At 45.7% G+C, this 16,073-nt stretch overlaps 2 protein-coding genes across 4 annotated transcripts; one reads left to right on the top strand and one right to left on the bottom strand.

The window, feature by feature from the left end:
- Window positions 1–671: 671 nt before the first annotated feature.
- jmjd7 (jumonji domain containing 7) lies at window positions 672–15,765 on the bottom strand. 3 transcript variants are annotated; one of them, XM_008277096.1, is made up of 9 exons: window positions 15,552–15,765; window positions 14,968–15,121; window positions 14,686–14,824; window positions 14,458–14,572; window positions 1,880–1,936; window positions 1,709–1,804; window positions 1,542–1,618; window positions 1,303–1,462; window positions 672–1,042 (listed from the first exon to the last, which is right to left on the bottom strand). In XM_008277096.1, the coding sequence occupies exons 1-9, from the start codon at window positions 15,598–15,600 to the stop codon at window positions 876–878; spliced, it is 1,014 nt and encodes a 337-aa protein (XP_008275318.1). In that variant the 5' UTR covers window positions 15,601–15,765; the 3' UTR covers window positions 672–875. The 3 variants fall into 3 exon arrangements, 2 of the variants coding, with proteins under 2 accessions (XP_008275318.1, XP_008275319.1); XM_008277097.1 differs by having other exon boundaries at window positions 14,458–14,566; XR_520024.1 differs by having other exon boundaries at window positions 964–1,042; window positions 1,229–1,462.
- LOC103353908 (uncharacterized) lies at window positions 2,473–4,765 on the top strand. Its single transcript, XM_008277095.1, has 3 exons — window positions 2,473–3,315; window positions 3,856–4,029; window positions 4,498–4,765. The coding sequence occupies exons 1-3, from the start codon at window positions 2,599–2,601 to the stop codon at window positions 4,684–4,686; spliced, it is 1,080 nt and encodes a 359-aa protein (XP_008275317.1). The 5' UTR covers window positions 2,473–2,598; the 3' UTR covers window positions 4,687–4,765.
- Window positions 15,766–16,073: the final 308 nt, after the last annotated feature.

Here is a 16,073-nt window from a genome sequence, read left to right as displayed (position 1 = left end):
TAACAAGTTTCAGTTCATAATGGAAAATATTTTGATATTTTTTACAATTTTTAATTTTTTAAAATAAGTTCAACATAATTTTTGACATATTTCTGAATTATGAGCAATTTAGAGTAATATTGAGCAGTTTTTGATTCATTTTGAACAATTATTTGATCGTTTTGACCATTTTTTAAAATCGTTTTTTTTTTTTTGCAAATTAGTGAGTTATTTTAAATAATCATTGAGTAAATAGAAAAATGTGTTCAGGAAAAATTCCAGTCAACAGATTTTACCAAGACTGGAACTAACGTTGTCTCTACACACTACAGATGTTGAACTATCTACATGTCTCCAGACTTTTCCTCTTTTCCTTCCCCATCACATGTAGAAAGATGTTCCACCATCAGCTGGATGTATCTCCACCAACTGGCTCCTCTGTTCTCTGGTTCTGATCCATGCTGCTTTTATTTATTGATCCAGTAGGTTGGATTTTCCTCTCAGTCTCTCTGAGGAAACACTGGCTGCAGTTCAATCCTCTGATTTATAGATTTATGAAGCAACAGGAGCTCAAATTAAACTGATATTTAAAAACACCATCTGAAGGTTTGATGCTTCAGAAGTTTATGAATAAAAGGAGTAAAATGAGAAAAGCAGGTCTGTAACAGAACATCAATGAAGCAGTGACGTCATCATGTAGATCGTTTTACTGAACTGTTTCTGACACTATGGCACAAAATCAAATCGTCGACGTCTTTCAGATGCAGGTTATAAAATTTATTGATATTCTGATGCCTAACATCAGCTGCTTGTTGTGTTTGTAGAAAACCTCTAAATGTGACTAATAATGAAATCTGTTATCTGTACAGGATGTTTCAGGATGTTCAGAGGTTGTTTCACACTGAGGAAGAAACATCGTCGACATCACTGATGTCAGAGTTTATTCTCAGCCCTGATTGGTTGACGCAGACTTTAGCTCCGGCTGCCGTGACATCACACAGCGCCTCCAGCAGCTGGAAGTAGTTGTACTTGATGTCGTACTCCATGTCATACCAGAAATTCACTGCAGCAGAGACAAAAAGAAAGGCGACAAAACAGTATCGTCATTGTTTGGTCAATACTTTCATTAATTAATCGGTAATTATGTCTGTAAAAGGTCAGAAAACCGTGAAGAATGTGTCATAATATGTCATTTTGCTCCATCAACAAGACAAAAGACGGGTGTGGTGGTGCGTTCAGGCGTCTGTACCTGCTGTTACAGGTGTGGTGGTGCATTCAGGTGCCTGTGCCTGCCGTTACAGGTGTGGTGGTGCGTTCAGGTACCTGCGATGCAGCCATGTGACTGCCTGACGTGGTGGAACCACAGCGATGGCAGGAACAGCATCTCTCCGGCCTTCACGGTGCAGCAGAGCGGCCGAGCCTGTCGGTACTGAGGGAACCGCTGCAGGTCCGGATCCAGAGGGTCCAGAGGAATCCACGGTACCTGAGGGGGGAGGGAGAGGGGGGAGGGTCAGTGAGGAGGTGTAAACAGAGCGCTGAGACTAACAGACACCTGAACGCACCTTTTCTGAGTCGCTTTGATCGACGACCTCGAACTCGCCGTCGTCCCGCTGATGATAAACGGCCGGCTGGTACGAACCTGACAGAAATGGTTACCATGGTTACTGCAGGTGCTCGGTCACCACTGTTGGTTGCATAGGGATACTGAGAGGGCGGTTGCTATGGTTACCGTAGGGGATGAAGGGGCGATCCGTGGGCGGCAGCAGGATGAAGTGTTTCTCTCCAGAGATGACGCAGTACAAATTCTCATAGTGGTCTTTGTGCACTGAAGTAAACAGCAGAAACTGTTGAGCACAGGTAGGTACATGTGATAAACAGGTGAGGTGGAGGAAGGTCTTACTGGACGTGATGGCGTTCGCCTCTCCGAGCCAGAAATTCACTGCATCTGGTAACTTTCCTAAAAATGACAAAAATAAAAAGAACAACGACAAAATATGATGAGGGGATCAACACCAGCAGAGTTCTGTCCCTGTGAGCTGCTGAAAACACAAACACAACAGCAGCAGACTGTTGAAACACGGGAGTCATTTTAAAAATACCACGTCAGAAAACTGTTCATTAAAAAAAAAAACGACAAAATTATATTAACAGTAATAACAATGAACACAAATGTAATAAAGCAAATATTGATACAGAACAAAAACTATTTAAGAAGCAGTTCCACAGTTCAACCTGTGAATAGGCTAATATATCTTTATTAATTAGATTTTAAGCTAAATAATAACAATAGATTAATATAAAAGTTTTCCAGTGTTGTTGTAGTTCCCCTCCAGGCCGCCGGCGGCAGCACCGAGCTTCCACTACGGACAAATCAGACGCCATCTTGGATTCTACACCGACTCCGTGTAAAAACACTGGACTTTATCCGGTAAAAGTTTACTTTATTCACTTTGAAACCACTTTACTTCCACCTGAATCCGCCTGAACCCTCATAGACAGGTCCAGCTTTAATCCAGGGGGACTTTTCTGACTCTCCGGGCCCGAACACGGACGTTGTGGCCGTTTATCGCCGCAGGTCCCCGACGTGTGAAGCAGCGAGTCGGCAGGTGAAAGTTGGGGATGGAGCCCCGCTGCGACGGCTCAGAGCCGGAGCCCCGGCTGGTGGAGCCCCAGGTTATAGAGCCCCAGGTGATGGAGTCCAGGGAGACGGACCTCCAGGAGAAGGAACCCCGGCTGATGGAGCCCCGGGTGATAGAGCCCCAGGTGATGGAGTCCAGGGAGACGGACCTCCAGGAGAAGGAGCCCCGGCTGACGGAGTCCAAGGACACGGAGCTCCGCTGCAGCCACTGCGGAGCCCCGATAGAGAGGCAGGCTAAAGGCTACAAGAGGAAGTCGCTGCTGTCACTGACCGACCTGCGGAGCGCCAGCAGACTCTTCCCGGACCTGAATCCGGTCCAGGCGTTTCTGTGCTTCTCCTGCGTGCGGCTCGTTTATAACAGAACCAAGAAAAGCGGTAAAAAGCGGGTGTTTGTGGACCCTCAGGCCGCCCGCCGCCCGGCTCCCCCCCGGTCCGTCCCGGAGGAACCGCCGCCTCCCAAGAAGCTCAAGCCGAGACAGAAAGCGGCTCCTAACGAGCACGACTACGCCTCCCAGGACTCGGAGCCCGCCGCCCGGCCCGAACCCCCGCAGACCCGCCGCCTCCGCCGCGGTCCGATCCCCCGGATCTGTCGGTACCTGCAGAAGAAGAACCTGAGCTCTGCCCTGAACCTGCTGCTGCAGGTGACCGGGTTCAGAACCGCCCTGATCAGAACCTGCTCCAGGATCATCGGCCAGGAGGTGAGCGGTACGACTTACAAAGTGAAACCATCATGATGTGAATAAAGTTACGATTATGTGAAAGTTGTTAAAAATGTAAAATTATGAGGAAAAAAATGATAACAATTTTTAAAAAGTCAAAACTGTCAGAATAAAGTTAAATGAACCAGATGACAGGAACAAGAGTCCGAATTTAAAGGAACAAAACTAAAGTATGAGAGGAAAGTCAAAACTATTCAATGACCAGAAAAATGTCCAGAAAAAGTTATTTGATTTTTAAAAACTGAGAAAATAGTAAAAACCGTGAGATGATCGTGATAAATTAAATAAAGATGATGAGGAAAAGTCAGATTATTGAAACATTCTGGGATAAAACATAAAAACTGACTCACTGAAGAAGTTTATTGGTGAGATTTGATGACTTTTGTTTGATTCTTTCTGTTTTTAAATGATGGAAATTTGAGTTTTTTGGGGGTTTTCTGCCCCGGACAAGTTTGTTTTTTGTTATGAGGCAGGTTTGTGTGGATGTAGACCAACTAAGGTTCTGTGTGTGTGTGTCAGCGTAAAGCCCTGGTGTCGGACCTGCAGGGACCCTTCAGGAGGACCTTCAGCCCAGAGGCCCTGGCGGCCTTCAGCTGGGACCAGACTACTTCCTGGGCCCAGCACAAGGCTCCGCTGACGTTAGCCTGCCTCCGGGCCACGTTCCCCCCCGACAGGAAGCTCCAGAAGCAGACGGTGAATAACGGACGCAGGACCGAGTCACGGCAAGTCCAACGACGACACCGACACTCGGGTTGTGTGTCTGTCTGAGGCTGGTTCTGTCTCTGTGATGTTTTGTGACTCTGTGGTTGGTTTGTGTGTTTTTATTGGTGTTTTTGGGATGTTTTGCATTTGTTGTGGTCATCTGGTGTCTTTTTGTAGTTGTTTTGTGTCTCTTTTTGGATTTTCTTTGTCTGTCTGGGCTGTTTTCGTCTATCTACAGCTGTTGTGTGTCTTTGTGGTCGTTTTGTGTATCTAGAGCTGCTTTGCGTCTCCTTGTGCGTATTGTTTGTGTCTGTCCGTGTTGATGAAACTTCAGCATCACCATCAGGTTGTTTGCTTCCAGGGTCCTGGGTGTGTTGATCAGAGCAGGTGAACTTCAGGTGTGACGATGACGATGATGATGATGATGATGATGATGAAGGTGTATCTGTGGCGTCTCAGGCAGCTCACGGAGTCGGAGGCGAAGCAGCTGGTGGACCGGAGGATCAGCGTCCTGCTGTCGGTGTCTCTGTACAGCAGCTCGCTGCGCTGCTGCTTCCTGCAGACGGCGTTCAGCCTGGAGATGCTGCGCCACCGCTGCCCCGTCAAGCTCTTCAACATCACCAACAGCCTCGGACTGTCGCAGTGTAAAACCGCCGCCAGGCTGCATGCCAAGAGGCTCGCCGCCGAACACCGGGGACAGGTGCAGCGGTGGAGGGACGACATCCAGGTGAGACTTTCTACCTGCAGACAGACCGATGAAACACCGAGGGAAAACCGGTTCACCGTCTCTGACTTGATGCTTCGTTCTGGTTCATTTTACACTCAGCTGATGTTTTTAGGTTTTGGAAGCTGAAGAAAAGAAAGAAAGTTCTTCAAAGTTTATTTAAATCCTGAAACCTGATTTGTGTCGGTTCCACGAGTGAGAACACGAAGGCAGACAACAGGAGGTACAAACATACAGAATTATGAGGAAAAAAGGCAAAATAATGTGATAAAAAAGTAAAAACGATGCGATAAAGAAGATGATTATGTGAATATAAAGTAAAAAACTGTCATAAAAAGTCAAAAACATGCAAATTGTGAGAAGAAAGCAAAAAAGGTGATAAAAGACAAAAATTTGAGATAAAAAATCTTTAAAAAACATAAATATTAGATATTTAAAAACATAAAATTGTGTGATAAAGAAAAGTCATAATTATGAGATAGAAAGTCCAAATTGTCATAAAGAGTCAAAATATAAAAGTGATGATATAAAATGACAAAAAATTATTTGGAGAAAGTCAAAATATGTAACCTAAAAAAATCACCAAAGTGAAAATTCTGTGATAGAAGTTCAAAGTTGTGATTCTTGGTCTGAACCTGTTTGTACGTCTGTTGTTCACTGGATGATCTGCTGCAGTCAACTCAAGTCTGAACTCACTTCGTCTAAAGCTGCAGCAGCTTCTCCGTCTTCAACAACACACATCAGTGAATCTGTTCCTCTTGCAGACGGTCAGACGGACTCAGTTCTGCTGCGACGAGTCCAGGAAGGCGACGCCGTTCAGCTTCAGTTGGGCCAAAGTTCGGGTAAGACGAGAATCCAGAGTTGCCGGCTGAGATCAGCTGCTCAGTAAAGGAGGTTCTGCTGCAGGTTCCGTCCAGGTCCGAGTCCACGGAGCGAGGATACAGCTTCGTCACCTGGGCGTTTCGATTCGCTCACCAGGCTCGGGTCAACTTCCGCTACCTGCACGGAGCCGCGATCAGAGCGGCGAAGGTTCCACCGAGCAGCGTCCTGCCGAGCCGACAGGTGAGACGCAGAATCCAGGTCTGATTAGGACGAGACGATCCGACTGCATCAGAGTCATGATCCACCCGTCCATCATCTCTACACCTTCTTCGGTCATGGGGGGCTGGAGTCTATCCCAGCTGACTCAGGGTGAAGGCAGGTTCACCTGGACAGGTAACCAGTCTATCACAGGGCTACACTTAGAGACAGACAACCAAGCACACTCACATTCACACCTACGGACAATTTACAATCACCAATTAACCTCAGCATGTTTCTGGACTGTGGGAGGAAGCCGGAGAACCCGGAGTGAACCCACGCTGCACGGGGAGAACATGGAGACTCCACGTAGAGGGATCCCGGGTGTCCTCACCGGGACGCCAACCGGCGACCTTCTAGCTGCGAGGCAACAGTGCTAACCACCGAGACACCTGCAGCCCAGTCACGATCCAGAAAACAAATATTCAGTCGCTCTCCTCTGGGTCATTCTATAAACAATCAGTCAGTTTAATACGGCTACCATAGTTACGCTTAAAGTAACACCAATATTGTGAAGGAACATAAAATGATTCAGAAATGTGACACAGCAGCATCCAAACACTAAGAGAACGGAAACGGGGCGCCGCTACAGCTCACCTGGTTGAGCTGGCAGCCCATGCTCAGGGGCTACAGTCCCCGATGCAGCGGTCAGGGCTTCCAGTCCTGCTCATGGGCCTTTGCTGCAGGTCCTTCCTCCATTCTTCTCCCCCTACTTTCCTGTCTTTCTCTCTCTGTCCTATTCAATAAAGCCCAAAAATATCTTGAAAAATAATAATAAAAAAAGAAAACGGCAACATTTCCCGTAACATAACCTCTGACTTCTGAATCTGAGCATTTCTTACTCTCAGACGTACGAGTCGCTACGTCGGCGAATGAAAATCATCGTGATGCGAATCATCGCCGACAACCTGAAGGCTCTGAAAGGACCGCGAGGCCGAGTGGAGCGACACGTTCCTCACAGGTTCTCCAGCCTGATGAGGGAACCGAGCACCACGGTGAGTCCACACAGACCAGGTATCAGGTTCTGGGAGGTCTACATGTTCTGACTCTGACATCCTGCAGGTCAGTCTGGGAGCCGTGGTACCGGACGTCACTGGACGCTCTGTTAGCGACGCCTTCGGCCTCAGAGAATTCATCCCGGTGGTTTCTGGGAAACATCATCACGTCCTGTTCTGTGGAGACGTCCCGATCTCGGACAGGACCGACGGCACCAACAGCCAGACGAGCAGTGCTGCAGACCTGAAGCTGGACGGACTGATTGAAGCGCCGCCGGAGTTTCAGAAGGAACGTCTGTTTCATGAGGTGAGAGGCCTGCAGCTGCTTGATGGAAACCAAAGTCTGCTTCAGGGACTGCTTTAGACTAAACCTCCATGTGTCGCGTCTCTCTGTGGTCACTCTGTGTGTTTCTGTGGTGGCTTTGCTTCTCTTCATGGTTGTTTTCTGTGTGGTCTCTGGGTGGTAACCATGGTAACCACAGACCCTTCTCTGGTCGCCGTGACGAAACACAGTGTTGGAGAGATGCCTAGTGTTACAGAAACATCTGGACTCAGCTGATAGAACAACTGTGACCACAAACAAATTTTTCGAGGTTCTTCATCCTGTCGTTACTTCTTGTGCTTTTGCAGGAGATGATAAAGATGCTTCTGAGCGAGAAGAGCAAGAACTCTCGAGGATCTCTGCATCACATCAACTCACTGTTCCACTTCAAGACCTTCAACAACACGGCCAAAGACTACTTCCTGAACATCTGGGACTTTATCACGGTGAGACTCTGAAGTCACGTTTACATCCTCTGCTCAGTCCAACACTCTGAAGGATGTTCGTGTTCCCCAGAGGATAAACCCATCAGATTCTCATCATGGCATGATTTGCTCTCTGGCGCCTCCCTCAGGACGTTGCAGGTTCAGTCTCACTGCTGGAAAGACGTCATCACGGTGTTATTGGTTCATAATGTGGTTGTAACGACGTGGCCTAAAGGGGGCGCTGCAACGAGAACTGGAGATTTACCGCAATGCAACACAAATACTACGAAGGAACGCAAAAACATTTAGTGCGACTGAACAAATATTGTAACGGAGCAACAAACTTTTTGCAAAAAATTTGATTCAACATAACAAATATCATGAGAGAACAACTAAATTTAACACAAATATGTCAAAGGGAACAACGAAGTTTGATGCCACTCAACAAATATTGCGAAGGAACGCAAAACGGATGCAAAAAAATTGATGCGATGCGACACAAATTTTGCAAAAGAACGACAAACTTGGATACAATATAACAAATGTTGCGAAGGAATGAAAATTTATGCAAAAATTACTGTAAATTCTGGACTATTGAGGCACCTGAATATAAGCCACATCCACTAACTCTAAAAAGAAAACCAGGTGTGTACATATACAGGCTGCAGGTGTCCACATTGGAACATGAGATATTTACACAGAAAGATGTTTTAATGTTTAATTAAATACGTAGCGGTAACATACACAGATACGTACCGTAGATGCTTTTTTCTGAACAGTTCCTGTAACACGGCTGGTAAAGGAAATTAAACTCCAGCAGCCTACCAGGAAGAGTCATTGATCGCTGTCTTCATCTTCCTCCTGCACTAAAACCACTAAAGTCGTCTTCTTCAGTGTCTTCAGGAGCTGAACAGCCTCAGAATCACTTCATCACTTCTTCAGTCTCTCTGTCGTTGTCGCTCTCAGCGTCACTTTGGTCTCAAGGAAAATTTGTAAAACTCGTAAAAATCCATAAATTAGCCTCATTGTTGTTTGAGCCGCAGTGTATAAACGTGTGGAAAAAGTAGCGGCTTATAGTCCAGACATTACGGTACTGCAACATGACAAATATTTTGAGTGAACACAAAATTTATGCAAATATTATCTTCAAAAGAACAAATATTACAAGGGAATGACAAAATGTAATGCAACGTAACGTACTGTGGTGGAACATCAACGACTATGAGACTTTTTTAAGGTATAAAGCGAAATATTTGCATGAAAGAGATCCTAGATTACCAGGACATGCCGCTTTTCTTTGTCACATTAATCTGAGTATTATGTTGTTTTGAATTCTGGACTGTTGAGATCAGAACGAGCTTTTATTGTCAGACGTTTTCTGGACGAACAAATCGCGACTGAATCTGTTTGTTTCGTAGTTTGTGACGACGGCGTTAGTGACTCTGTTCGCGGTGACCGAGTGCGACTTGGACTCGGTGGAGCAGCGGCCACCGGATTACCCGTCTCAGCCGTCAGACCAGATGGACTGGCTGAGCCGACTCGCTCAGCGGCTGCTGGACCTGGTCTGGATGCCTCCGTCGCAGGAGGACATCAACGCTGCTGCAGCTGCTGCTGCTGCAGGAGAGCAGAGCGACGTGTTTCCCTTCTGTTACTGCAAACAAGGTCAGAACCGCAGCAGCTCACGTACAGATTCATGGACCAGAACCGTAAACATCAAGCTTCCAGCACAGTTTGCTCTAAATCTGACGTCTCTCTGCTTCAAACTCTGACACCTGCAATGATCCATTTGTGTGTTTTTTTCAGAGAAACCAGATGAGAAGCTGCTGCGCTGCTGCAGTAATCTCTGTCCAAGTATCTGGTTCCATGAAGGCTGCGTTCAGGCCCACTCAGAACCACACGACGACTGGTTCTGCAGCCAGGACTGTGCAGCCAACGGGACCTACATCTACTGTCACTGTAAGGAGCAGAGGGGAGGACAGATGGTCCAGTGTGGACGGATGGACAAGTGCAGGAGACACGAGTGGTACCACAGAGACTGTCTGAGCACCGCCGAGCAGAACCGGGCCCAACACAGTGAGACCAACATTACTATCAGTTAGGGTTTATCACCAGGTTTAATGTGGAGCTGAAGCAGCAGAACATTCTGGGAGCTGCTTCAGATATTAAATATCACTGGAACTAAAAACAGACAGATTCTTAATGGAGTTCTGAACGGTTCTGTATCTCTTTAAGTGGATCTCTTGAGGTTTGCTGTGATGAACGTCAAAGCAGCTGATCTCCTCGTCAAGTTTAACCAACACAGAATCAGAAAACGGGTCTTTAAACTCTGTGAGTTTAGATTTGAAAGAGTTACGAGTTAGTGCAGTTTAAAATCATCCAAAAGAAAACCCTAAAAACAGATAAATTCTCAATGGAGTTCTGAACTGACTGCTACATAGTTCTGATCTCTGTACGTTTGTGGAGGTTTATTCTGGACGAATATCAGAGTTCACGATACTGTGGTGAATTTAAGTCCCATTAAAGATCAGTTTGATGTTTCTGATATCAGTCCAGGTCACATTAATCATTTAAAGGAGCTGAAAGTTCAGAAAATATTTTACATTTCTTAATAAATTCATGGAATCATTGGGGTTTTTTTCCAGTCTTTGACTCTGAGGGCATCAATGTTGGTCAAAATGTAAACGACTGTTAATTAAAAAGGTCTGAAGGAGTTCTGGATTTGATCTGAACCTGATAACCAGCTTCGTCTTCTTCTTCTTCTCCTCCTTTTTCTTCTTCTTCTGCTTCTCCTTCTTCTTCTTCTTCTCCTCTTTCTTCTCCTCCTCCTCCTTCTTCTTCCCCTACTTCTTTTCTTCTTCTTCTTCTTCTTCTTCTCCTCCTGGTGATCCAGCTCCGTGGTTCTGTTCCGAGTCCTGCTCACTGGCGGAGGACGGGGAGGACTTTGTTCTGAACTACACCCGGGCAGTGCTGTGGGAGGGGCTGTACCACATGACCAGACGAGACACCGTCCAGGAGGGAGACGGAGACGCCATGATGGACTTCTGGAAGATGGACATGGTTCTGCTGTGGAACCAAGAACATCTGCAGCTGTTCAACAGCAGCCACCAGCTCCTCACCGGTACGAGTCAGGGTCCTGGTCCTGGTCCTGGTCCTGGTCCTGGTTCTGGTTCTGGTTCTGTCTCCAGACAACATTCAGCTGTTCTAGTCTCATTCAGGATCGTTCCGTCTCAGATCAGCTCAGTTTTTCTGCTCGAACATCTTGGATTCGCCTGAAGCTTTTATCTCACAAACTAGAGATGTTTTTAAAGATATTTGTGAAATTTTATATTTAAACATCAAATACTTTCCATGATCAAATATTTTTTTAGAAATGCCCTTTGACCCACTTTCAGCAGGTTCTTGAGATCTGAGGCTGTTTGAACAACAACATCTGAGGAACTCTTAAAGATAAAAACCTGAAACTTTCTCTGTTATTTCTCATCATGTCGCTGATTCAGAATCTGTAATATTGGACCAGTGGATCAAATAATGTCTGATTATGGGGGAGTTGAAGGATTAGTACAAAAATGAAGCCAACATGAAAAGTCTTATCTTTGAGCACATTAATAAAAACATATATTCTGTGACCCACATGTAGCTGCAGGTCTCAATAATACTAAACTAAACATGTGGAAGACTTTTATTGTGAAACAGTCGGTCACAAACATGAAGAGGAAGTTAATTTCACTGAACCTGATAACTGACAGAAGTCTAAGTGGTTCTCTGAATATAACCAAAACTCAGAGATTATTTGATCTACATGTTCAATATTGTAGATTTTAAATCGATCACATGATGAGAAATTACAGAGAACGTTTCAGGTTTTTGTCTTTAATAGTTCCTCAGATGTTGTTCAAACAGCCACAGATTTAAATGTGAGATAAAACCTGCTGGACGTGGGTCGACGGGCAGATTTTTAAATAACATTAACCTCAAAAACTATTTGTTGTATGAAGTTAAAACATCCAGAGTTCATGGTAGAAGAGTTTGGAGCCGATCAGAGACGGTACAGCAGAAGAACCCTGATGATTTAAGATGCTGCTGTAGATGTTTGACCCTGTTGTCATGGCGACAGGGATGGAGGGGTTCTACCCGGAGCGGATCAGGCAGGAACTCAAGTGGAACCGAGTGCTGAACGTTGAGGGGAAACCGGGAGGGAACGAGAGCCTGGACCTCGTCACGGAGGTGATGGTCGGCGAGTTCAAAGGTTTGAAACAGATTTTATCGTCTGAAGTGTTTAAATATTTCCTCTCAGCTGCTGTTTTCACTCCAACGTTCATCCGGTTTGCAACTCGTCTCTGCAGCAGCAACGTCGACTGAAGAAACAGACGTTAGAAGAAAGGGATCTAAAATCCTCACACTGTCTCATATTCAGGGTGAAAACTGATTTTATTTTCTCAGACTGTCTGATATTGGTGTGGTATCAGTGCAGCAGCGCCACCTGCTGAGAGGATGCTGCATCTACAGTTTGTTTCTCAAACTAAACTCTGAATCTCACAAACTCTCTGAACAGTCAGCAGCTACTAACCTGCAAATATGTGAAATTAAAAGTTTATAAGAAGTTTCCTCTCAGTCAAAAATTATTTGAAACTAAAATCAAAAGTAAAGTGGCTCAAGAAATGTCCAAATGTTTTCAAAATTCGTCCAAAATGAAATTTGTTTTTCGAACTTTTTGGACAATTTTCAGGCTGTCGGCTCAAACCAACACTGGACGTGGAATGTAGCACGAACAATACAGTCCATCCATCATCTCTCCACCTTAACCCTCACTAGGGTCATGGGGGGCTGGAGTCTATTCCAGCTGACTCAGGGTGAAGGCAGGGGACACCCTGGACAGGTAACCAGTCTATCACAGGGCTACACTTAGAGACAGACAACCAAGCACACTCACATTCACACCTACGGACAATTCAGAATCACCAATTAACCTCAGCATGTTTCTGTACTGTGGGAGGAAGCCGGAGAACCCGGAGAGAACCCACGCTGCACGGGGAGAACATGGAGACTCCACGCAGAAAGATCCCGGGTGTCCTCACCGGGACGCCAACCGCCGACCTTCTAGCTGTGAGGCGACGGTGCTAATCACTGATCCACCTGCAGCCACAGTTTTAACCAGAGATTGTTATTTTTTCTGACGTAACGCCATGTTCAAGAACCATCTGGAAGTTTAACGTGCGATTATTCTTCCTTATTTTACAGTTTGACTGATGATGGATTCGTCTTTAGAACCCGTTTGTGGCTTCAGAGGCTTCAACAGAGTTTCTTCCTGAATATACGACATCGGCGTGTTTCTAGATTCTCGTTTCCATATAAAAGAAATCAGCAGTAGTTTCTGTTCAGACTTGAAGCCTCGCGTCTCGTTCAGTTGAATCTATTAAACGTTTTCTGTGATTTAATTAAAACGACTCTAACGATGACATCAGTACCTTTGGTCCTTTGGTTCTGCAGGTGTGATCGAGTTCGGTAAAGGAAGCTTCACGCAGCAGCAGGTGGAGCTCAGCGCTCACCTGTCCGGCCCAGAGGCCCGGCACCTGGACCGGCTCTTCTTCACAGGCGGCGTCGCTCCGAGCCCATCCTCCCTTCTGGCCCACCTCGCGTCCTCGACCCGCAGGACCGACGACGTGGCGCGGTTTGTGGACGAGTTCAAGAAGGACGAGCTATTCGGGTTCAAACCGGGTCGGCAGCACCGAGGCTTCGGCGGGTTCCGGTACCAGCGGGAGGTCCGGAAGCCCCGCAGGATGGGCCGGAGCCTGAGGAGTCTGGCCGAAGAACTGGACCGGCGCCGAGACCAGATCCTGGAAGACTGAAGGTTCATCCTCAGGGGAGCTGGAGAGTCAAAACCAGAGTTCTACGAGTTTGTCATGAACTCCTCTTTGGTCCAGATCATGGAGACGCGACTTGGTTTAGGAGGAACTTCTCCAAAAACTCTGAAGAATAAACCTTTAAAACCAAACGTTGTGAACTTTAGCCGCCAACGAGGGTCCAAGAAACCAAAACGAACAGAACACACAAGAAAATCTGTTGTTTTCAGAACTTAAAACACAGAGTTGGATCGTTAGGACTTGAGTTGTAGCTTCTGTAGGTTTCTGTCACTTCTGGAAACTCCTGAAGAACCTTTGAATCGTGACCGAAGACGGATTCAGCAGCTGCAGGACTTTAAAAACTAAAAACATCTGACGTCAGACCGACTGCACCTCAGTGGTGATCGTCTGTTTGTTTGTTCTGAAGCTGAAACTACAATGACTGCAGGAGAACATCTGTGGACTGATTTTGTTTCGTGTAAGTTCAGTTTTTTACATGACAAAAGTATTTTTCTGTTTTTCCTCAACTCCTTCATCAGGAGCAGGTTTCTGAATGACTTTATATGTCTATATGTTTACAGAATAAAAATACTGCAGACTGTTCAAATCAGCTCCTTTAAGGGCTCTACAGTTTCTTTAAGGAATTTTTTAAGCTGTTTTAAGGAGGTTTTGAGCAGCTTGAATATGTTGAAGGTCTGACTTGTTTCCTGAATACCACATCGAGACACAACACAGTGACAAAGACAAGCTAACGGCTCACTACTAGACACAAAAGAACCATAAAAACCCCCAAACCGGTTAAAAAAAACAGATAAAGAATTAAGGCAGACACACAAGATGACCAGAAAAAGATTCAATCACAACGTTTCATGTGAGTGCGCTCAGTGTGATGATCCCTGTCAGCTCTGACTGTGTTGTAGGTTTAGTTGAGCTGGCTAACTCAAAGAAATCTTGACTTTGTTGAACCTGTTTGTAGTGCGACCCTCAGGTGTGACAGGTGTCCGTCTGAGCATGCTCAGTAGCATAAACTCACCAAGTGCAGCACTCATCCAGGAGACGTGAGGCTCGAGGTCGTCGGTGAGTTCAGGAAGTTCCTGCAGCAGGTTAGAACACTGTTTCTGAACGTAGAACACACCGGAACGCTGCACCTGTTCAGTAGAACTTCATTAGAACACTGTTTCTGAACGTAGAACATGCCGGAATGCTGCACCTGTTCAACAGAACTTCATTAGAACACTGTTTAGAACATGTCTCCTCTCACCTTCCCCTCGATGACGTCCAGCACTGAGGAGAAGCACATCTGTCGTTCTTCAGGCATCACGAATCGATCCCCGTTGACGGCGTCGGCATAACCGTTGGGAGTCACCGCCACGCTGATGACCTTCGACCCGACCTTCTCTCTTCAGATAAACAACAACAAAGACGCAAAGTTACTGTCAACAAACACCAGGAGACACAGACGTGATCAGTATGAATTTCTGTTTGATCCAGATTAAAGAATCGAAGCTCTGCTCAGGTGTGTTTGTGGGCGGAGCTTCCTCACCTCAGGTAGTCGGGCGTCCACCTGGACAGAGCCGGCCAATGGTTGAAGGCATTGCGGATGATGCAGGGCTTGTTGGGACCAATCCAGTCTCTGTAGAAGAGCAGCGGGTCAGGCGGTCCGTCCAGGTACGGCACCGATTGGTTCAGGTACAGATCTGAGAGGTGATCAATAACCAATCAGCTGACTGATCAGCAGGAGCAGCTGAGACTCACCTGACAGCAGCAGCTACACCTGGTGGAAGTACTACAGTAGGAGTTACTAGTATTACCAGTACTAGTATCAGTAGTATTAACAACAGTAGTACTAGTAACAGCAGTACTAGTATCAGCAGTATTAGTATCAGTAGTAGTACAACTGCGACAATTCATTGATTAAGTGATTAGTGATTAACAGCTGATGAATGAATCAATAATGAAAGTAATCAGCTGCAGCTCCGAGTAGAAGTAACCATGAGTACTGCAGCAGTTGTAGTACCAACAGCAACCACAGCTGTAGTAATACTACAGGTACAAGAACTGATCGATACTGTGATCAATACCGTGATCAGTTCTGCCACTGATACTGTGATCAGCTGATCTCCTCACCGTGAGCCTCCTGCGAACATTCAGCCAGTCGTTTCCTCACAGACTCCATCTTTTCTCTCCGTCATCGATCTGACTGATTGATTGATGACTTATTGATTGAGTCCGTCTCTCAGCTGATCGCAGATCGATAATAATCACTGATAAGATCACTTCAATGTTCGCCGCTGTCTCTTCTCTCCAGACAGTGCCGCCGCCATGCTGCTTTGTTTACATGTGGTGCGCAGGCGCAGAAGCGGCTTCCTGTGGTGTTTAAGGCGGGCAGGTTTCCCCCTGCAGGAGGGAGGAGGAACTGTAAGCAGACAATAATAATAATAATAATAATAATATATTCATAGTAGTATGTGAACATTTTATAGTAAGACGAAATATAAAAATATAAATAACTAATATAAACAACGAATTACTACAAATTATATTAATGTTAAAATGTGAAAGCAATGATAAGAAAGAACCTAATACAATATTTGTAGTAGTAATAAGAATAAATATAACAATGAATATGGTAATGTGAATGAAAATTCT

The sequence above is a fragment of the Stegastes partitus genome, unplaced genomic scaffold, assembly GCF_000690725.1.
Source record: "Stegastes partitus isolate 25-593 unplaced genomic scaffold, Stegastes_partitus-1.0.2 Scaffold89, whole genome shotgun sequence".
Lineage (NCBI taxonomy): Eukaryota > Metazoa > Chordata > Actinopteri > Pomacentridae > Stegastes > Stegastes partitus.
The sequence above is the reverse complement of the archived record's forward strand: the minus strand, read 5'-3'. Positions and strand labels throughout refer to the sequence as shown.

What these genes read in the sequence shown, in the direction of transcription:
- LOC103353908 (XM_008277095.1), top strand. Translation starts at nt 2,599, where the DNA reads ATGGAGCCCCGCTGCGACGGCTCAGAGCCGGAGCCCCGGCTGGTGGAG. An exon ending in CCAGGATCATCGGCCAGGAG is followed by an intron (nt 3,316 to 3,855) that starts GTGAGCGGTACG and finishes TGTGTGTGTCAG; the next exon opens with CGTAAAGCCCTGGTGTCGGA. An exon ending in GGAAGCTCCAGAAGCAGACG is followed by an intron (nt 4,030 to 4,497) that starts GTGAATAACGGA and finishes GTGGCGTCTCAG; the next exon opens with GCAGCTCACGGAGTCGGAGG.
- jmjd7 (XM_008277096.1), bottom strand. Translation starts at nt 15,600, where the DNA reads ATGGAGTCTGTGAGGAAACGACTGGCTGAATGTTCGCAGGAGGCTCAC. An exon ending in ATGTTCGCAGGAGGCTCACG is followed by an intron (nt 15,122 to 15,551) that starts GTGAGGAGATCA and finishes ATCACCTCTCAG; the next exon opens with ATCTGTACCTGAACCAATCG. An exon ending in TGGACGTCATCGAGGGGAAG is followed by an intron (nt 14,573 to 14,685) that starts GTGAGAGGAGAC and finishes TCTACTGAACAG; the next exon opens with GTGCAGCGTTCCGGTGTGTT.